The sequence below is a fragment of the Adiantum capillus-veneris genome, chromosome 5 (genome assembly GCF_014529385.1).
Source record: "Adiantum capillus-veneris isolate H3 chromosome 5, ASM1452938v2, whole genome shotgun sequence".
Taxonomy (NCBI): Eukaryota; Viridiplantae; Streptophyta; class Polypodiopsida; order Polypodiales; family Pteridaceae; genus Adiantum; species Adiantum capillus-veneris.
In genome coordinates, this window is record NC_140935.1 from 83,500,870 (window position 1) to 83,524,009 (window position 23,140).

The 23,140-nt window shown below is 48.2% G+C and overlaps 1 protein-coding gene across 2 annotated transcripts in view; it reads left to right on the forward strand.

Annotated features, from left to right (window-relative positions):
- LOC147457622 (protein TORNADO 1-like) overlaps positions 1–23,140 on the forward strand; it is a 68,249-nt gene that overhangs the window by 20,956 nt on the left and 24,153 nt on the right. For both annotated transcript variants that reach the window (XM_086512492.1, XM_086512493.1), the window contains one exon: positions 14,356–14,450. In XM_086512492.1, coding sequence (XP_086368618.1) covers positions 14,356–14,450 — 95 coding nt within the window. The remainder of the gene's footprint in view (positions 1–14,355; positions 14,451–23,140) is intronic.

Genomic DNA, 23,140 nt, shown 5'->3' on the forward strand with positions numbered 1-23,140 from the left:
GAAAAACCTGACACATTGCCTGGAGATTGGTTCCCTGTCCATTCAATGCAACATTTTGACCCTGAAAGGTGACAGGCTGAACTGGCAAAACTTGTGGAGTAGGGATCCTCGCCACCTGTTCATGGACAGGAGGGACTTGTCTCGGAGCCTGACATGACTCCGCAACATGTGAATGCTCCCTATCCTGCTCAGTCACATGGGGGACCTGGGCTTGAGCCTCAACGGGCTCTGTAAGCTAAGGGCATTCCCTTGCCTGCTGTGACTTGAATGGTGCTTGCAGATAATCCATAAACCTGGGATTCTGCACCAACTGAGTGAAGACATTCACAGCAGCAACTAATTGTGTCCTGAACGCATCCTCCTCAAAGTGCCCAGTCATGAACCCTTGAACTGGTTCTCACTGTGCATTCACACGAACAAAAGGAGTAGACATTGGCGGTCGTGAACTCTTGCCAACTTCATGTTGTAAAGGAATAGCCTATCTACCCTGGGAAGAGGAACCCGCTTCTCTAGCATTGTCTGTCCTGTCAGCCATAGTGTAATTCCAAGTTCCTGTGCTTTGTATCTTCGCCGCAAACCAACCAAGGCTCACTTCTTAAGGAAAAAGTGATCTTGTCTCGACAATGGAACCATGAAACCGGCTTGTGGGGCGGTAGACGTTAGCTTTCACCCGATTCTTTAGCACTTGACTATACGACACAAAGCAATGACTTAAAAGGAACTTGTAACTGAGAAAAGGATTACACATCAAAACAAAAGCACGGCCAGGAAGCTAGAATGCTTCCAAGCAGACAGCGACACCTGTAGGCCCCAAAGGTTGGCGCCCCTTTCGATATTTTTTTATTCTTTAACAGAGGGAATAAAAACCTGTGATTTCCTACAAGCTGCCCCGCACAATCTGGGCTGAATTTCATATGTTCCAGCCCGATTTCGGCAGCATAATTGTACTAGGTCACTTCACAGTCAGTATCCCCACGCAATAAGTGACTTTCCCGACGCATACGGTCACTCCTGGCACCGCACTGTACATAAGAGGGAAAGGAAGCACTCCATAGCTCTTAACCTGTGACAGAGACTTCAAAAATGAGCCTCCTAGCTATAAATTCAGCGCTACCTTCTCTTGCATGAGGAAAGTGCACAGAAATGTGCCACTTGGCGCGTTTACAAGCCATTTCTAGTTTCGGGGTTGCCGCCTAAAAATCTCCCGACCGGTTGCACAATTGACTTTGCGGCAGAGTAATAAAATGTTCCCCTTGTCATATCGGAGGTAATGACGCGAACACATTTTCAGGTCCAAAATAGCAGTTCCCTCAGTTTTAGGAGATGCTTCCATGGCACTCACACTGGTCATCTGACCATCAATCACCACTGGAACCACATCGAAAAATGCAATGTCGGCCAGCTATCAGCTATCAAATGATTTACACTCGTAGCCCCATCGTGGCTAACCTTAGTCCATTTGTCCAACTTTAGTGCTCACTGGCCGTTCGGCCTAGACTCTCACTGTCCGCCTCACACCATGCAACTCAAGCATTGGTATTTCCAGAGGGGTGCTTTAAAACAAGTCAAATAAAATTCCCCCAAAAAGAAATCAACAAGTAAAGTTGCCACAGACTCGTGATAGAAGCTTCATATTGTTGCTTTTGTTGTTGATGATTCAAATAAGAAGTTGGTTGCTTAGAACTGTATCATTTCCAAGAATATTCATGCTGAGACTTTTGCTGTTCGCACGAAGATACTTTGTGTCTAGTTGTTTCTGAGGAACCATGCTTTGTGTGAGAAAATTTGAGTTCCGAAGGCGTTTGTTTGAGTGGTTCTTCTTGGTCGACCATTGAAGCGTCGGAAGAAGATGGTAGAGAAATGCATGTGTAGTCCGAGAAACAATACGATGGCTTCGGGAAGAGGTTTGTGTCTGCATCTGCTCCAATAGAGTGTTGATTGAGGCGAGGCTTATGGAAAGTGCTGCCATCTGCTCCTTGAGAACTGCTATCGGATCCTCCGGTGGAGTAGAGTTCATGCCATCTTGTGATTCAACCATGTTGATTGCTTAGAAGAAGTAATTGATAACTTGGAATAAGCTCACGAACTGATAGAGCAGGAATTGTTCCTAGAGCGGGTTCCGGCTTTGGCTGAATCTGGAATTATTATGATCTCCAATAGGACCTCTCAGGAAGATCATGCACGTAACTCGGGGACGGAAAGAATATGGACCTTGCGAAACCGTCTGGAGTTTCGGACCGCGGCCATTGCACATAGATAGCACCTGTGCTGTGAGACTTCCGTAAGAGTGAGCGTGTGAGGGCTGAATGTTGTTATGGAAGCCATTGTACGAGGCTAATCTTAATCGCCATGGAAGGGGGTTCTCTGTCCTCACTTTTGCTTGCTGCCCACGGCTGTGTCTAGAGGCTGGATGAAATCTTTTACACTGATGGTTTTTTTAAGTGTGCCACATCAGCACTAGCAGCCACGTTGACCCTGCAGCGGCCTTTCATTTTTTTTTTTTGGTTGAAATGAGGAGGTGCCTAGTAGTAGTATTCACACTCAATAGTTATTGGGCTGCCCATTCGATGGGTTAATTTATCTTTGGCTGAGAGTTTTTTAAAAAATGACGCTGGCTGTCTGGTAGCGTAAAAAAAACTCACGAAAGGCCGCAGCCAGCATGAAAGAGGGTGTGCCAAGGGGTGCCTGGGGAAGGGGTGTGCGCAAGAAGGAAGGGCAGGAGTACCACCATGCGAGGGATTCTTAGCCGAGGAAAAAAGCACAATTCAGCCCACTGATTCAGCAGTCCAGCATCAAGAGGCACACCTTTTTGCATGTGAATGCGAGGAGATACTTGTCTGCAAGGGCTATGTCCTTTCACAGGAAAGGGTGCGAGCACACAAGCGTAAAGAGGTGTAACCCGACGAAGGGGTGCGAGCTTTTTGGGTACGTTGCACACACACACACACACGCGGCTCTTCTGTCTTTTATTTTATGTAATTGGAACAGATAAATTCATGTTACCTCATGATTGTTTGTGTGTGTACCACCTTTCTTCTGCTTCCATGCAACTCTGGAGAGGGGGTAGAGTGTAGCGGCGAGGGTGAGAGGCTCACAACCTTCGGGTCCCGGGAAAAATTTTGCTATGAACTGTATGTACTCAGAAACAAGACTTAGAAGACTCTGTGTTGATTGATTGATTGATTGAATGCTTGAAAATTGAGTACAATAGGCTCCTTATATAGGAGACGAAGAGACACAAATGAAAAGACACGTCTCATGGTGAAGAGGCGCGACTTTAGACATAAAGACACATCCTTTCGACAAAGAGCTGCAACCATTGGGCGAAGAGTCGCACCCGTAGAACGAAGGGGTGTGACGAGTCGTCGAAGAAGTGTCTTTTGGGAATAGACGTCTTTTGGGCGAAGGGGTGTGACCATCCAAGCGTAGGGGTCCTCACTTCTCATATCTGCTGCTGTCATTCTTAGACCCAAAAGAGGTGGCAGAATTACTCAAAAGCATGAAGCTTCCAAATTGTCCCGGTGAGGACATGGACCACAAGTCACAACAAAGCAGATGAGGTAGAACGATAGCTTGCTGACTACCTCAGCAGGGTTTTATCCAACTAAGCTCTTCACAATGGGCATCTCCTATCCTATTGGTGAAGAAGAAAGATGGTACCATGCGCTTGTGTGGGGATTTCCATGGATTGAACTCGCTTGCTACAAAGATTAAGTATCGCCTACCACATGTAGATGAATTATTTGATCAATTACATGGAGCACGCTACTTTACGAAAATGTATTTGCGCTCAAGGTATCACCAAGTTTCCATAAGCCTTGTGTACATACCCTACTCTATCTTTAGAACATGGCTCAAACATTATGATTTTTTTTTAATGCCCCTTTTTGTTGACCAATGCTCTTGCCACCTTTATAACACTCATGGATAGTATCGTAAGATCATTTGGGCAAGTTTATTAATCATATTTCTAGACGGGGCACCACGTGCCAATAGAAAAGAACAGACTGAACAGATTTTTAGCACGTCAATAACAACTGAATTGAGAGAGAGAGAGACGACACACGGCACGGAGTGGCGGAATTCCACCCTAGAGAGTATTGGCCCCAAACCTTGCGCCTCTTTCGGTAATTCTTTATATTGCATCAACACAGTACAAGCCGGTACTCCACACTCTGGACCTTTTCCCAGAAGTGTGTCAGAGAATGAGCCCTAGCCTCATATTTAAAGGCCCTTGGCTATTAAAAGCAGTTTATATGAAAAGCTTTAAACTCAAAAGCAATTGGTCAAAAAGTGCCAATAGCTGCCACTGTGTTTTGCGAAAATCCGTACAATTTCCACTTCAGCAGCGTAAAATGCGGAAACCCGTACAATTGCCATGTCAGCACTGTCAGCGGAAATTGCGAAAATCCGTACAGTTGCCACGTCAGCATGCCAGCGTGAAATCCGGGATTCCGTATAGCTTTGCCACGTCATCAGTTCCCCACGCAGTTCTTCTGCTTCTTCTAGGGTTTAGGCCCCTCCGCCGGGATCTACAAGCCGGCTCCGTTCTTCAGTGGCTTGACACGCCAACAATTTGTGACAACTAGCATCTTCCTATTCGAAAGGCAATGCCTAGACTTGGTGGTTGACCCTACTTTTGCGAAAGGAAGCCCACATCATGGACAAAGTTCAAACGAGTTTTCACGTCCACATGGCTCACCGAAGAGTATGAAGAGGATGTTATCGCAACATGGAATCATCTTCAGATGACCAAAGACGACACCTTGGACAAATATTGCGAGAGGTTTTGGGATACTTTTCTACTAGCTTTGTCCTTCAAGAAAATTACCTGTATGCAACAAGTTGAGCGATTTTGTTGCGGTTTGCCCAAGGAGACCCAACGATATTGTTTGCAAAAGAAGGTGGACTCCATTCAACGACTCAGGGGTTACGCCAAGCAAGGATTTGTTATGCATGCCGGCACACTGACGTACCCGACAGACAGGCCAGTGTCTGCTCAACGGGGGCCAATCCAACCCAACGGGAACAAGTAAAACGGGAAGCAACAAAAGAAGAAATCAACTAGCCCTAGATTGTCAGCCAAACAGCGAGTTGAATACTACATAGAGGAAAAATGTTATGGATGTGCGGAGTAGGGGCACGTTCTTGCGAAGTGCCCTAACAAAGCATCCAATGATCAAGCCGAAGACAAGCCAGAGAGTTCCAAAGCGGCAGAGGAGTGAGCAAAGAAAGGCAAAGACAAAGTTAGGATTGGTTATGGTGGCCTAGAACAGATTGACAAAAGTACGGAGCTCTGCAGAGGGTGGGGCAAAGTACGAGATCATGAAGTTCTTATCTTCTTCAATGGAGGAGCCAAGGCCAATTTCATTTCGATTGAATTGGCTTGGAATCACGCCAGAGGAATGGGACCACCCATGGAGGCAGTTCTAGTGGCACCGGAATGGGATGTTGCCATTGCACCTATCATAGGCAAACTATGGTTGCATTGTTAAGGGTATGTAGGGCTAGAGGACTTTTACATCATGCCTCTGGAAGGGTGTGACGTCCTTTTGGGAATCCTTGGTGCCACAAGAATGACGTTGTGGTCGACTACAGGGCAAGAAAGGCAATTTCAAAATTACTGAAATCCAGTCTTTAGGCCCCTGGAGAGTTGCCTCCTTAGCGACCTGAGGGACACATCATCTCTTTGAAGGATGTAAAGATGGACCTTGCCAAGTCGAAGCTATTAGACACTGGCCAAATTTAAAGAATGTACATGAAGTTCGCAGCTTTTTGGGCTTATGTTCGTACTACAGGGAGTTCATTTGAAAGTCCGCGGAGATTGCTTCTCCCCTACACATTTTGACTCAAAAAGGACCCTTTACTTGGGGGCCTTTGGAAATTGCCGCATTCATGACTGTTAAATGGAATTGACAATTGGTCCGGTGTTGATTCTACCAGATTTGCAGAAACAATTTGAGGTTTACCGTGATGCGTGTGGACACAGTCTGGGGGTGGTCTTAAAGCAAGAGGGCCATGTTTTCACTACGAGAGTAGAATTTTCTCATGACGAGTGTAAATTGCACATATCTACGAGAAGGAGCTATTGGCAGTTATACATGCTCTTACTCAGTGGTGCTATTTTCTACTCGGAGCCGAATTTACAGTGTTCACTTCTTGTCCTAGAAACAACTTTTGAATAAGTAGATGAGATTGTTAGACTTACACCACTCTGTTGCTTCACAGGTCTAGAGCATACATGGCTAGTATGTCTCCGGGCTGGCCACCCATAGCATAGGTTGTACCTTGTACGTCCGCCCGAGTTTGGGGCGGGCCATCCACTTGAGTTGGACGCCCACCTTGGGCACTTATATATATGGGGCCAGGGGGGTACATATTTCATTATCATATGATATCTCAATTGTATTTGCAAGTCTTATGGTTGATGGTAGTCATGGGGGGCTGATTGCCCCCTCCTCTCACATCTAGCGTTTTGCTCAAGACCACAGAAGAAGTCAAAAATCTGCTCTTCGCCACATCATAGAATAGAAAGAGGAAGGGGGCAAGAGGGCAACCCCGTCTGACTGAACGCGTGAGCAAGAAGCGTTCCCCTCTTCCCCCTGCCAAGAGCACCTGACCGGGTGCACGCCTGTAGAGAGCTTACACACCTCTACTGATCCAAGCATCTGAGAGTGCCCTCCAGGAAGTCCAAGTCAACTCTGTCGTAGGCCTTCTCATAATCGAAGAGTATCACCAGATCCTCTCCTCGGAGTGCAAGGGCAGTTACCTCCCAAAATGTGAAGATGTTGTCAAGGATACTACGCTCCTTGACAAAACGTTTCTGGATCCCATGTATAATGCTATCTAGTAGTGGCTGGATCCTCAAGCTCAGAGCCTTTGCTAGAATTTTGTAGGATGAGTTGAGGATGGTAATGGGTCGCCACTATCGAATCTCATCCAAGGAGCCTCCCTCCTTGGGAATTAGGTAGATCAAGCCCTCACTCATGCTGTCAGGCATCTTGCCAGTGTGCAAAACGTACTGGAATCCGCTGCAAAGATCTAGATGAAGCAAGTCCCAGTATTCCGAGAAAAAGTTGGGAGTCAAACCATCCTCCCCTGGACAACTACCTCGGGGGAGTGCTCTGAGGGCCTCATGGAGCTCCTCTAGTTGGAGGGGAAGCTCAAGTCTCTGTCGCATCTCCTCAGTAACAAGGTGAGACATCTGTGCCCAAACTTGCTCTCTGCATGCATCCTGACGCTCCGACCGAGGCTCAAACTGACAACAGATCACGGTAAAAGTCAGTAGCAAATGCACGTATATCCTCAGGCTCTGAAGCAACTGATCCGTCTAGTCTCCTCAACTGATTAACATTGGTGTGCATATGGTGTGGCCCCATTGTCTCAAAAAACTCCTCAGTAACTCTCTCACCCACCTGGGTCCACTTAGATGCCTGTCGATGGAAGGCAAATTCATCAGGCCGCTCCTCAATGCTAGACAACTCCTGTCTAGCCTGTTGCATGTGCTCCTCCAACCAAGGACTGTCTGGATGGTGCTCCTGTATCCTCTGCAAGGAAACAATGCCCTGTCGAAGACGCTTGTCCTCCTCTCGGGCTGCAACCAAGCGAGTTGTAGATTCTTGGAGGAAGAAGCAACTAAGCTTAGCCAGTCCAGAGGCCACTCTACTAGCAGGGGTGTCTTGCGTGTCCAAGAGCTCTGTCCAAAGTGCCTGCACCTGCTCTATAAGCTCTAGATACAGCAAGATCCTCTCGAGGATGCGTAGCATCACACTCATGACTGCTCTGCATGCGGCAAAGACTCTACTACAACATGAGACCAAAACTCTGCTCGTACACTTGCCACATTAGCTGCATATATGTTCAGGAAATTCATGAGGCAACCCTGAATCTGCATAGTAATCCTCTGAGCTCTGCCTGATACAATAATTACCTCTTTCCACAATGGTCTGCTGCCATGAGTCCGCAATAGTCATACATACCCCTCCTTGGATACCTCAGGTCCAAATGCAGCTGACCAAAATGTCTCATAGTGACCACGCAAAATCTGATCACATCGTCTAATGCGGCTCTCACAAAGATGATGCTCCTATAGCATAAGAATATCAATCTCACCACCCAGAAGGCATCGCTGAAGCTCCTGACGCAATCGACCCCTCTGACACTGAAGCTGGGGCCTTCCTAATACCTGAACATTCCATGAGACGATCCTCATGGAGTTAATGAGAAAAAACAAATGCTGCGGGAGCAGCCAACGTCACTATCTTTGAGGCTGGTTTGGATGGGGAGTAATCCGCATCCGAGCGACCTCTAGACAAACGCATCTGAAGTGATTGCCCCACCCAGGCCTAGGCCGAGCGTGCAGTCCGTAGGGCTACATCCTCTGTCCAAGAATCCTCATGTACAAATACATAGCAAGGGGGGCTCTCAGTGTCAGCAAACAAGTGCACCACAATGTGCCTGCATCCGGCGATGTCACACTTAACTTGGCTAAAGGCCAAAGTGTTTGTACCAGATCTGTCATCCCCAGGTCCCCTGTGTGGTGTGAGGACTCAATAGCCTAGACTTGGAGCCAGTCAAGAACTGTGTGCAGGGTCCACTTTGTATGATCCCTGCCGCAGAGTGGAAAGGAGGAACCTACCGTTGTATGTAGAGCCCTAGTGCCTCGGGCTACTAGAAAGAGGACATGGACTCAAAAGCAAGCTTCCTTCAGGTCCGGAGAAGAGTCACCAAGGAAGCGTGTGAAGCTGTAGTCAAAGAAGTCACATCGTCTGCGAATGTCGAAGTTGGTCAAATCTTGAGGGGCTGCTGCAAAAGGAGAGGTCTGAACCAAAAGTGGCGTCCTCAGGTGGGGCTGTCCCTCTTGAGCCATGCGACTCGTAGCGAAAGCACCACCAAGAGATCGTCTTGTTGTGGCTGTGTGCCTAGTCCCCTCCGTCTGAGGAGTGTGGGATGGGTCGGGTGATGAGGTTGAGGACCCCACTGGGGAGATAGGAGGAGCGGGAGGTGGGGGAGGAGGAGGCGGCGAAACGGAGGAGTCTGAAGGTGGAGGCGGGGAGGCGGTGGAGCTGAGGTAAGAGGGGGCCTCCTCAAGGGGCTCTTGCTAGAGGGGGTCAAAACGGTTCCTTGTTGGAACCCGATGCTGCTGAGCTGTAGAAGGTCGGTCACCAGGGGGGGCAGTGTGGCTAGCTAGCCTCAGCTCGTCCCTGTCTACAGCGGTCGGGCACTTGTTGCCAACCGTTAGCTGTTTGATCGCTGGCCCTTGTCGAGGTACCCGCTTGTGTGTCTTGGGTACCTGTCTGCTGGGCATGCTCAGCCTTGGGAGGCTTCGCATGCGTTGTGGGTTGAGATCTCTTGCGAGGACAGGCCTTTGCTAAGTGGCCCATCTGCTTGCAAATGAAGCACTGGTTCGGGAGTCCCGAATACTCCACCCTCTGTCACAACCCCTTCTCCCACTCACCCTAGGTAGAAGGACCACGTTAGGGAGAGTATGGGTGTCACGAACCAGAACGCGTACTGAAGGCACAGTGGAAGCCTCTGCTGCAACTGAAGCTGCCATGCACGGGGTCTCCGGGACTATCCCAATCTCGAGACCAATCCTGGAAAGAAGCGGCAAGTACTCCCTACGCAGGCTAGGAAGCATGCCGAAATAGGCAAGTCTACTTCCTCGACAAGAACATCCGATGCTGGATCGAAACCATGGCGTCACTGTCGGAAATGAGCTTTGAACGCTCGGATGGCTAACGGGCTCATTGAGATGAGCTTGGCAACCATCTCGGGAGTCTCAAACTCTATCAGATAGTATCGTCGTTCGAGAAGCTGGATGTCAATGATCTTTGTCAGGGCCCACGTCTGCTAAAAGGTGGGCTTGTAGAAGGTCACGTACCTCTCCGCGATTGGACGACTGCCAATAATCTTGCAGATGACAGAGGTGGCGTGAAGGCGCTCCACCTCTGTTGCGAGGCTCGCTTGCTCTGTTGGCGATAGTGCAAGTGGGATGGTGGGCTTGGCGGGGTCGGACGAGGGGGCTACATCTGAGTTCCTCTGTGGCGTAGCATGAGCTTCCATCTGTGTCTGCTACTACTGATGAATGGGGCGTCGACACTTGACTTATTGCTGAGAGTCCTTTCGTTGAAGGGATGTCGAGCAACAGAGACAGTGCAGGGAGAGAATGGAAGGCGACAGACGGGGGGGGGGGGGGGGGGGGGGGGGATGCGGGTCGAGCAGGGGCTGTGCGAGCACGGGGGTGTAGGGCTGGGTGCGGGCAGCGCGAACGAGGGAGAGGCAGGTGGAGGTGGTCGTGAGCGAGAGAAGGGGGCAAGGTGGGGGGTTAGCGCGAGCGAGGAGGGTGAGGGGGAAGCAGGATGGCGTGCGTAGAGCAACGAGCAAGCTAACTGCCTCGAGCTCGACCATGCAAAAAGAACTTGATTCCATGAAGAACAACACTTGAGCTTGGTTCCGCAGCCTGCCAGGCGGAAGTGATTAGTGTGAAATGGGTCTATGGGACCAAGTACAAATCTGATGGTCCTTTTGACAAGCACAAGGCAAGGCTAGTTGCCAAGGGCTTCTCTCAGAAACCTGGCGTGGACTATGACGAGACCTTTGCACCAACTGTGAGAATGGTGACCATTCGGATAGTTTTTCCCCTTGTTGCCTTTTTCGGGTGGCTCGTGTTTCAGATGAATGTTGTTTTGGCATTTCTCAATGGTGACTTAGAGGAGGAGGTGTATGTGGAGCAACCTCCTGGGTTCGAGGATCCAGACTTCGCAGAAATGGTTTGTAGGTTGCTAAAGGCTCTCTATGGCGTAAAGCGAGCCCCTCCAATGTGTTACCAAAAGATACTCTTTTTTCCTACGACACTCTCGACGATCTTTTGCAGACATAGATTTATACATTAACTGTGAGGAGGATTGGTGACACTTGTTATTCTCTATGTGGACTATCTTGTGATAACAGGTAGCCATGTTGAGCACATCCGCAGTACTGTGGAGACCTTGGCTAAGGAGTTTGGGATGACAGATCTTGGCTTGCTTCACTACTTTCTTGGATTGCAGGTATGGCAGATAGAGGGGGGCATCTTTCTCTCTTAGAAGCGCTATATCCAAGAGTTGTTGGAAGCATTTGGTATGACTGAGTGCAAATCTATCTCAATCCCTATGGATCCCAATGAGAAGTTGTCACAGTATGATCTCCCAAATGTAGCAGATGCTACAAAGTATTGGAAACTGGTTGGTTCTCTTATTTGGGTTCTCAATACCCGGTTTGACGTCAGTTTCCTGGTGGGACTTCTCAGTTCTTTCATGCAGAAACCCACCAAGTCACATTTAGAGCAGGCACTTCAGAATTTGCGGTATTCAAAGGCGACCAAGTCATAAGGCATTCACTATGCGGCTAGAGGTACGGACTCCCAGATCATTCTAGGAGGATGGAGTGATTCAAATTGGGGTGGAGATCTAGATGGAAGATGGTCGACTATAGGTTACACCTTTCCTTTTGGCTCAGGAGCAGTTTCATCGAGTAGCAAGAAACAACCTATAATTGCCTTATCTTCCATAGAGGCAGAGTACAGGGCTGTTTTTAGTGCTACATGTGAGTCATTGTGGTTACAGAGACTACTTGGGATTTCCCCAGTAGACGTCCATCGTGTACTCTGACAACCTGAGTCTATAGCCATTGCGAGGAACCCCGGTGTTCCATGCCTGGACCAAGCATATATAGATCCAGTACCATTTTGTTCGTGAGAAGTCTTAGGATGGCTCTATCTGACTAGAGTACATCTCGACTTCAGATAACCCTATTGACATCATCACTAAACCTCTACCATAGGCAACATTATCCTCTCATGCTAGCTCCTTTGGACTCGTTTCCTGTCTAAGATCTAAGAGGGGGTGTTCGAGTTCAAATTCCTGTCCGGTGGTGGCTCCAATATCTCCCAGGAGGAGATTAGGAAGTGAGGGCTGTTTTGTGGCTGTGCCTGGCCATACTTGAGGTAGATGTACCTTTTCTCCGGGATGCATTTCACGGTGTTGCTCACGTGGTAGGATGGCATGAGACGGACCCCTGTTTCTAGGGTTTCCTAGGGTTAAAGTCTCCAATTCTCTGTAGTTTTGCTACTAAATATGTGTAGTAGGTCACTTTCAGTGAGTTGACATATTTATTAGCATTTTTCTCAGCTTTTACGGTCGTGGGGTTTTTTGCGAGGAGATAGGGCAATTTATCAATTGTCCTATACAGGTAGCCCCTCCCCTTGTACTTTTGGCATGTTGTGACCATTGCAGAGTACTAGCGTTTGGACACACTCACTCTCTAGCGTTTCCTCTGGCTAGCGTTTTTGTTGTGTGTGGCTACACCCTCTCTCTAGCGTTTTCTCTCCATCGATCTGTCTCTGTAGGTTTTTGCCTTGCAATCCCTCTCCCTCTTGCTAGTGCTCCCTTTCCCCGGCGTGAACACACCCTCTTCGGTGTGGCGTTGTCTACAAGTTGTTCCCGTGCCCCTATGGTGGGCGATTCACACTAGGAGCTTGAGTGCAAGGAGATCTATCGTGATAGATCTGAGATCCATTGACTGCCTGGTCCCAAGAGGATGTTTGCTCATAATTGCACAGACAAGTTCATCAACCGATTCACCCTTTTTTGCTGCACCTTTAATGAGAGAGAGAGAGAGAGAGAGAGAGAGAGAGAGAGAGAGAGAGAGAGAGAGATGGATGAAATGAAATGATATACTTACGTCTTTAAAAGGCCAAAATGACCTATGAGACCAAGTTGTTACAACATAGTGAATCTGATAACATGTCCGGAATAAAAAAGAACTGAAACAAAAAATACAGCTACTACAAGCTGGGAGTGTATGGATGTGCTAGCTAATATAGAAGGTGCCCACACACTCAATTGTGTGGCGAGTTGATGATGTGGCAACAGTACGGAGTCCCGGATTTTGTGCCAATAGAGCTGTACGGATTTTCGGATTTTATGTTGGCATGTTGACGTGGCAAACCTTTATAGATTTTCGTGTTTTGCGTTGACTGGTGATGTGGCAGAGCTATACGGATTTCTACTTTTGTGTTGATGACGTGGCAGCAGTACGGAGTCTTGGATTTTGCATTGATAGAGCTGCATGGATTTTCATATTTTACGTTGGTATGGTGACGTGGCAGACCTGTACGGATTTTCGCGTTTTATGATGATTGTTGACGTGGCAAAGTTGTACGGATTTTTGCTTTTGCGTTGGTAACTCTTGGGCATCTGCTTTTGAGTTTATAGCTTTTCATGTAAACTGCTTTTCATAGGCCAAGGGTCTTTAAATATGAGCCAAGGGCTGATTCTCTGGCATGCTCCGCGTAAGGTGCAAAGGATGGAGTTCCGGCGATGTAGTGAGTTAAAGCAATATAAAGAAATACCGAAAGGTGCGCCAAGGTTTGGGGCCAGTACTCTCTAGAGTGGAACTCCACCACTCATCTTGTGTGTCGTGCATCTCTTTTAGTTCAGTTGTTATTTGAAGTGCTTAAAGTTGTTCGGTGTGTTCTTTTCCATTGGCACATGGTGCGCGTCTTGTGACACTACAAGCTACCATAGTTTGAGGTTTTAGGACCTTTCAAAATTCGTATATGCACGATTCAGTTCCGGATTGCATTGGGCTCTATCATTAGACTGAACGTTTCGTGGTGAAATACCACGTTTCAAGGGTGAAAAGTTTTGGCCTTGAAATGTTTCGCAGTGACGCCATTCAAGTAGTTACAAGACCCAGTACATAACTAAGATTTCTTGTTGTCTAACTAGCTTTTCCTGGAAAATTGAAGTCTAAAAAATTGGTTTTTCTCAAGCAATTCTTCAATTGTAATTTAGGTGGATCTTAGTGCAACTCATTGTATGATGTAAGATATTACTTTATGTTAACTTTTGCCATTGAAATAAGTTTTTGAAGGCAACCGGGGAACAACTTGCTTTGAAAAGAAAGACCTATTTTGGCCAAAGTACCCTTTGTGTGACTTTTGCTTTTTCCGTTTCCCTCGTTGTATCTATAGAACTCCATTGTCAATTTGGGAAAAGTTTCGTGAGTTTAGGTATATAGTACTAAAATGTGCCAAAAAGGGTGTGAAACTAGATCAATATATTTTATGGTGTGAAATAAACATTTCTAGGCATACTTTATTTGTGTTATACTCAATTGTTGTAAGTGAACATTTTGTGGAGTTCTGAAAACTAAAGAGCGAGAAACAAATGAGATAGAAATTCCCACAATTTTTTTGAATTTTTAAGCTCATAAAAAAGATATTTAATTTGAAAAAGGTCCTTTTTTGTAAAGTATCAATTTTCCTTCAGCTTGCCGTATGAAGATTCACACCTTTGTGTTGTATATCAGGGAAGACATCATTGAGAAGGACCATGGTTGAGGTCTTACGTCAAAGCTCTTCTCGTTTAAATCCTACACTACGTCATATCTTTTATTCTAAAATGGTAAGTGCTTTCTTTGAAAACAAGCAAAGAATTATTATATAGGAAAAGAATAACGTGATCCTTAAAGATCTTGCAGACATGCTAAAACCCACGAGGTAAACTAAACGAAGGTCTCAAGGTGATGATAAATCTCAAAACATCAAGTGAAATTTTCGTGAATTGAAGATCCTAAAATGAAATGCCTTTAGTCTTCAATACTACAAAAGAACACATATTCAACACTAGGAGATGTAGATGCTTTTGAGGTTTCATCAGTTTAGCTTGTTTTAGCGATCCCAAAAAGAGGAAGAAATTATAACCTCCCATTAGAATTTATGTTTTTCTTTTATGTGTGGGACCTTTGTCTTCTATCGTAAGCCTTCTCAAAATCGAGAAGAAGAATCACCAGATCCTCACCACGGAGCTGCGCTAGTGCAGAAGCCTCCCAAAAAGTAAAGATGTTGTCAAGGATACTGTGTTCCTTGACAAAACCTGTCTTGAGTCCCATGTATAAGGCTCTCTAGAAGTGGCTGGATCCTCAAACTCAGAGCCTTGGCAAGAATTTTGTAGGCTGAGTTGAGGATGGTGATGGGGCGCCACTGTCGAATCTCACTAAACAGCACTACAGAGATCTGGGCCAAGCAAGTCCCAGTACTCCAAGAAAAAACTGGGAGTCAAGCCATCCTCGCATGAACAGCTACCACAGGGGAGTGCACTAAGAGCCGTGTGCAACTCCTCAAGCAGGAGTGGCAGCTCAAGCCTCTGATGCATCTCCTCAATCACAAGGCAAGGCATTTGTGCCCACACTTGCTCCCTGCATGCATCCTGACGCTCTGACTGTGGCCCTGCAGACAGTAACTCACGGTAAAAGTCAGTAGCAACTGCACACGTCCTCCGGCTCAGAAGCAACTGACCCGTCGGGCCTCCTCAACTGACTGACCTTGGCATGCGTATGCCGAGGTCCCACTGCCTCGAAGAAAGTACTAGTCACTCTGTCACCCACCTGTGTCCACTAAGATGCCTGTCGATGGAAAGCAAACTCATGGCGCCGCTCCTCTGTGCTAACAAGCTCCTGGCGAGTCCGCTGTAATTGCTCCTCCAACCAAGGACTGTTTGGATGCTGCTCTTGCATCCTCTGCAAGGAAGCAACGCCTCGTCTGAGACACTGCTCCTCCTCTCTCGCTGCAGCCAGGCGAGCCAAAGACTCCTGGAGAAAGAAGCGACTAAGCTGAGCTAGTCCTGAGGCCACTCTGTCAAATCACTGGTGCATGGTCCGAAAAGGAAGTCCCTGCCAGAATGCCAACTGTCCCACCCAAGTCACAGAATTGGTCACTAGTGTAGAAGCGATCTATCCGTGATAGATTCACTCCTCCCACTCTGCGGTCTGAATGAGAGAAGGCCAGGCTATCTGGGGGCCTCACAAAGCTAGAGTGCTGCCACACATACATAACCTCTCCCAAGCTGCCAGCTCAAATCCATGCACACTAGCATGGCTACCACCAATCCTGTCAGAAGGGTCCTCCAACATGTTGAAGTCACCCCCTATGCACCACTGCTCTGCCTGCGGTAGAACTCAACAATCTGTGCTCAAAACTCTGCTCGCGCACTCGCCACATTAGGCGCATATATGTTCAGGAAGCCCACAAGGTAACCCTGAACCTGTATAGTGATCCACTGAGCCCTGCCTGGCACAATAATCCCTCTGCCCACAATGGCATGTTGCATAGAATCCGCAATAATCATACATACCCCACCCTGGATGCCTCCAGGTCCAAAAGCAGCTGACCAAAAAGTATCATAACGTCCACGCAAGAGCTGACCAGAACGTCTAATGCGGCTCTCACATAGATGATGCTCCTGTAGCATAAGGAGATCAATCTCTCCTCCCACAAGGCAGCGCTGAAGCTCCTGACGTAGTCGGCCCCTCTGACGCTGAAACTAGGGCCCACCTAGTCCCTGCACGTTCCATGAGACGATCCTCATGGGGAGCGAGAAAGAACAGATGCTGCCGCAGCAGCTAAACGTGCTATCTTCGAGGCTGGCTTGGATGGGGAGTAATCCGCATCCGAGCATCCTCTAGATAGGTGTGACTGCAAAGAGTGTCTGGCCCAAGCCCAAGTAGCCTGAGCTGTACGTAAAGCAACCTCCTCTGTCCAGGAGTCCTCATGAATGTATACATAGCATGGCGAGCACTGAGTATCAGCAAAGAAGTGAACCATAATGTGTCTACATCCTACTGCATCTGGAGGAGTCACCACAAACTTGGCCAATGGCCACAGAGTAAAAAACATGTCTGTAACTCCTAGGTCTTCCATGTGATGAGAGAACTCTAGGGTCTGTGTATGCAGCCACTCCAACATTGAGTCGATGTCCACTCAGTCTGGTCCCTGCCGCAAAGGAGAAAAGAGAAGCCAACTGCTGAGTCCAAGGCCTCTAACCCCTTGCCTGCAAGGAATAGAACATGAACCCTGAAGCAGGTTGCCTCAAGGTCTGAAGAGGAGTCGCAGAGAAGGCGTGTAAAGTCGTAGGCAAAGAAGTCCCATCGGCGCCGAATGTCAAAGCTCGTCAGCCCTCGAAGGACTGCTGCAAAGGGAGACGTCTATACCTATAAAGGGGGTCGCAAGAAAGGCAATCCCTCTCTCGCCAAGCGACTCATGGCAAAGGCGCTGCCAAGAGATCTCCTAGCAGCCGGAGATGGCCCTGCCCCCTGAGTCGACTGGGAACTGGAGCAGGAGGGGGGGGGGGTAAAGGAGCAGGGGGAGGAGGGGGAGAATAGGGGCGGGGGGATTGACAAAAGTAGCGGGGGGAGGGGGAGAGGCGGCGGGAACAGGAGGCGGGGGGGAACTCGGGGGGAGGAGGGGCTGTCGAGGATGAAGCTGAGGTGGGGGTTGATGCAGGGACCTCGTCCTGCTCAAGAGGATCGAATCGGTTCCCTGTGGGAACCCGTTGTTGCTGGGCAGGCGCCTGAGGACCACTCTGAGTGCCAGGCTGTCGCTGTGGTCCCTGCCGGCGTCGACCATGAACCTGCTGCCATCCCTCCTCCGTTGGAACCCCAAGCTCGGAGGGTGGCTCTGCTTGTGTGCTTTGTCTCTCTGCTTGTGGCGGCTGGCCAGCCCTTGCAGGCTGGGGCTGAGTTTGTGGTGTAGGTCGGGACCTCCTCCGTGGACAGGTCTTCGCAAGATGGCCCATCTGTCGACAAATGAAGCACTGAGTCAGGAGGCCCGAATACTCCATGCTCTGTCTAAACCTACCCCCACTCAACCGAGGAAGAAGGATGACCTTTGGGAGAGTGAGTATCACTAACCAGAACGCGAACTGAGGGAATGCCGGCCCCCGTGGCAACTACCGAGGCTGCTGTGTGAGGTGTCTCCAGGACAGTCCCAATCGCTAAGCCTACCCTGGACAAAAGTGGTAGGTACTCCCTCCGTAAACCAGGAAAGCAGACGGAGATGGGAATGTCTGCCTCCTCTACCAACACATCTGAAGCAGGGTCAAAACCATGTCTCCACTGTCGAAAGTGGGCTCGAACTGCTCGGATGGTCAAGGGACTCATGGCGATGATCTTGGACGCCATCTCGGAGGTCTGAAACTCGATCTGATAGTAGCCTCGTTCGAGGATCTGAACGTCCAAGATCTTGCCCACCTCTGCAAGAAGGCGAGCATGGAGAAGGTCACGCAGCTCTCCTCTGCTAGGTCTGGTGCCAAGAATCTTGCAGATGACAGAAGTCGCCTGCAAGCGCTCTACCTCTACGGCTAGCCTCGCTTGCTCTGTCGGTGAGAGAGCAAGTTGAATGGTGGGCTCAGTGGGGTCGGGTGAGGGGGCTTCATTGGAGTCCCTCTGCGGTGGAGCATGAGCCGCCATTTGTGTCTGCTGCTGTGAAGAAGAAGCGGAGGATCGTTGACGTAAGGGGGAAAACCTGCTGGACCGAGCACGTCAATGGTGCTGGCGAAACCCGTCAAGCAAGAGGGGAGAGGGAGAGCGCTAAAGGCAAAATGCAAGCGAGGGGCGGACAGCGGGAAGGGGTGGACGGGCGGGATGGACAGCGGGTGGCGACTGCGGGCTGTCGGGGAAGAGGGCAGCAACGGGGGCAGCGGGGGGGGGCTGAAACGGGCTGGGTAGCGAGTAAGGCAGTGGGCAGGGAGGGCAGCGCGAGGAGTGGGCGAGAGAGTAGCACTAGGGCATGGGGGACGGCGGCGATGGCGAAGGGTGGGAGAGGGGGCGTGTGCGGGCAGCAGCAGCGAGACCAGCTTGTCTAATTTCCAAACAGCCCATTTTAGCGCATAATATGGATCGGGACTGCTCAAATCATATCGGATGGCTGTAAGAATTTGCAAGGGTGGGTATGAGTCCCATTCCTCCACTTGTACAAATTTGCACATCCATCCAAACTGTTATGGGAGGTCAAGGCCCATACTATGCGCTAAAATGGGCTGTATGACTCATACGGTCCATTTTAGCGCATAGTATGGGTCAAGACGCCCAAACCATATTGGATGGCTGTGAAAAATTGTACCAATGGAAGTGAGCACTATTCTTCCACCCGTGCAAAGTTACATATTCATCCGATATGGTATGGGCGGTCAAGTCCCATACTATGCACTAAAATGGGTTGTGTAAGCCATATGTCTCATTTTATCCATCATTACCCCTCCTTTGAACAGGTTGGGTTGAGGTATATGTTGGCTGTAACCCAAAGGCCTCAAGGCAAAGCTGCAATACGATTGGTGTGAAACTGGCCCGTGGGGCGGTAGGCTTTGGCTTTCACCCGAAATTATTTACTTTAGACACACCACAGAGAGAAGGCGCGAAGGAAACCTATGATGGGAATTAACACTTAAGTACACACACGGCTCGTAAGCTAAAATGCCCCGAGCAGACGCCCACAACTTGTAGGCCACAAAATTGGCGCCCCTCTCGGTATTTCTTTATTCTTTGAGAGGGTAAATTACAAAGTAGAGTGCTGGGAATCCTTTACCTATATCCCGCTAGATACTACCTGATTTGGCCAAATTCGGTAGCATAACAGCCCCAAAACTTGCGCGAAACCAATTCCCCTGCTAGAACTCACTTCCACTGGCGTATACCCTCTGATTTCTGCCCAAAAACAGTAAATTCAGCACGCTGTATTTATTGGTTTTTGCCTTGTTTTCAGCCCCAAACAGTCCCCTAGCTGTCCTCTGCCAGTGGGGCACGATTCCCAAGGGTTCTGGCATCCGTATGGCTGAAAAACAGTCAATTTACAGCGCATACACAACACTGATTTTGCACATGTACGGTGAGGTTATGACCCTCACCGGTGCCTAGTAGTTGTTAGCTACCCCTGTTCTTGCTCAAGGAGGCTCTTGCCTCAGCACAAAAGCATGAACCCACACAGCTGTACATCAGTCAAATGAGGAGCCCCTCTTGTGGGGCATCACATAACTGCACATAGGGGAGAGAGAGAGCAATGTGTAGCGTGCAGGGCATCACTCCTAGCACCAGACTGTACATGAGAGGGAAAGAAAGCACTCCATAGCTCTTAACCTGTGACAAAAACCAAATGAGGCCTCCTCCCAGCTTAAAATTCAACGCCTAATTTTCTGAATGAGGCAAGTCCATGAAAATTTGCCACTTGGTGCGATTACAAGCTTTTGCCCGTTTCAGGGTTGCCACCTAAAAACCTCCCGACTGGTTGCCCAATTGACTTCGCGGCAGAGTTGTAAAGTGTTCCCCTAGTCATACCGGAGGTAATGACGCGAACACATTTCACGGCCCAAAATAGCAATTTTCTAAATTTTAGCAAATGATTCGGTTGCGCTCCCACTGGTCCTCTGATCATCTATCCTTATTGGGACCGCATCTAAAAGTGCAATGTTCTCAAACAATCCTCTCGAGAACAAACTGGTCATGCGAGGATCACGATCACTGACAATCGATTGTGGCATACCATGGTACTTAAACACATTGTATATGAACAAGAGTGCCATTTGATCAGATTTTATCTTCTTCTTAACAGGGATAAAATGGGCTTGCTTGCTGAACCTACAGATAATGGTCCATATACCATCATTCCCTGTTGGTGTTCTTGGAAGATCAAAGATAAAGTCCATAGCAATGCTTTCCCATGGCTTATCCGGAAACGACAGTGGTTGTAACAACCCTGGTGCCTTTTGCCTATCAAACTTGACCTTTTGGCAAACTATGCATGCTCGCACAAAGGTATCCACATCTCTCCTCAAGGTAGGCCAAGAGAAGAATGTCTCTACCGCTTTAACTGTCGTATCAATACCACAATGCTCTGCATATGGTGGGACATGACTCTCTGACACCATCCTTTGAGACTATGTGGCCAAGAAAGTGGATCTCTTCTAAGAAGAATTCACTTTTCTTAGGACTGACAAGTAGCCTGTGACTGCGCAGCTCTTCGAACACAATGGTCAAGTGACGCCTATGCTCCTCTTCATTCTTCGAATAGACTATCATGTCATCGAAGAACGTCCCAACAAACTGTTGATGCAAGCCGAAAATCCAGTCCATCATTTTGCTGAACGTGGCAGGAGCATTTGTTAGCCCCAATGGCATCACTAGAAACTCATAAAGACCAAACGTCGTTCTAAACGCATTCTTGTGCACATCCTCTGGCCTTATACGAATCTGATGGTACCCACTCTTAAGGTCTATCCTGCTGAAAATTGCAGCACCCTCTAAACGATCGAGAATATCATCAATTCGCGGAATAGGAAACCTATTCTTGATGGTATTCTTATTTAACGCACGGTAATCAATACACATGCGCCATGAGCCATCTTTCTTCTGCACTAGGAGCACTGGGGAGCAAAAGGTTGAAGAACTAGGCTGAATCAGCCCCTTCTCTAATAACTCCTCAACCTGGCCCATAATCTCTTTCTGCTGCGCCGCACTAACCTTGTAGGGAGGTCTATTTGGTGGGCTACACCCCGGCACCAAATCTATCCGATGGTCCTTAGGTCTCTCTGGCGGCAATTGCAACGGTAATGAATCAGAAAAACAGTCACTAAACTTTTGCAAAAATACTGGCCTTTCTTTATTTAACACAGATAAATTTGACTGATCATTATCTGAGACAGGCTCCCCTTTGAGCTTTACATCCAAAACATGAGTTTTACCCCTATGTTAAAGGGTGATCGTCTTGCCGAAGACATCCAGCACGCCATGTACTCTGAACATCCAGGGAATCCCAAGTAGCGCATCGCACCCTTCCAATGGCATGATATAGAACTCTTCTGTGTCCACATATGACTGAATATGCAGACAACTTTCCAATAATGAGAGTAACACACTCTGAGTGGCCAAGACATGCCAACCCTGTCTCTGCTGTGTACCCCATCTCTTCAGCTTTGCTGCCTAGCTTCATAGCTAACTTTGGTGAGATAAAGTTGGCTTTGGCACCTGGATCAAAGAAGATGAGTGCCGTCTGATCCCTAACTTTACCCCATGCCTTGCATAACTCACTGGCATCTGTACTGGGCCTATCACCCACCATGTCTGGCACCAAACTTACCGTGGGTTTAGGCTTCTTGCCTTTCTGGTCTTCTTTATCCTCTGAGTCAGCTGGTCTTTTCCTTTGTGGACAATTGGTAGCAAAGTGACCAGGCTGCTCGCATATAAAGCATTTGTTTTCAGCCATTAGGACCTTCTTTTCCTCGAGCGACTTGCGCACAAAAGTCTTCCTTTTCTGTTTCTTTGCTTGCGCTCCAGAAGTCCCGGCTGAATCCTTGTCTTTGGTGGCCTTTTCTGACCCCTATGATGCTTCTCGTTTTCACAAAGGGCTTCTTCGCTGAATTTTTCTTTTGCTGCCCTCCTTTGTCATTGCTCGGAAATCCACTGTCCTCTCCTTTCAACAAGGCAAGACAAGTGTTAACAACCTCCGTTAGCTGAGTGAGGGTAGCCACTCTGTTCTTGGTACAGTAATCACGAAGCCCTTTAGGCAGCCCACAACAATACTTCTCTATTTGCTCTGTCAATGGCACAAATCTATAGGAGATCACTGAGAGTAACGCTTTATAGAACCTCCGATTGTACTTCAACAAGCTCTTGCATGTAGCCAAAGTAAGCTGGTGCCAATCTGTCATGACGTCGGCTTCAAATTCATTTGACAGTCAAGCAGATGCAAACATTTTCTTGAAGTAGACCCAAGTGGTGGGTGTTTGTCCTTGCATTACCAATGTCGTCCACCATATAAGCGCATTGTCCTTTAAGAAAGTGGCAGCTTTCCTGACTTTCGAGGCCTCTGTAAAATTCCCTCCTGCATAAGCTGTATCAAACTGTTGGAGTAAAGTGAGAGCCTTTGCTTTATCCTCAAAGCCACTGAAAGTACTGAACTTTACAGTTGCACCACCTTCTTTGTAAGATTTTGGCTTCTCCGGTGCCCCCAAGTTGTCATAAGGAATGGTCTGCAACATGGGCACTGTAGTAGGCATAATCGGCACATCTTGGCCATTCACATTTTGTGTCAGAGGTGCGATATCTGGTTGCTGTTCAGAAAAACCAGCCGTGCCAAAATGACCCTGTGGCACCCCAAACTGGCCCTGGTTGCACTGAAAACCTTGCTGCATGCCGATACTACCATACATGGGGTTTGGCATCATGCCTTGCATACCCCCAAACACTGTTTCGTGGGATGTACGGTTGACTTCCAGGTGCATAACTAGCCATATTTTGGAACACTGATCCACCCTCGAAATACCTAGGA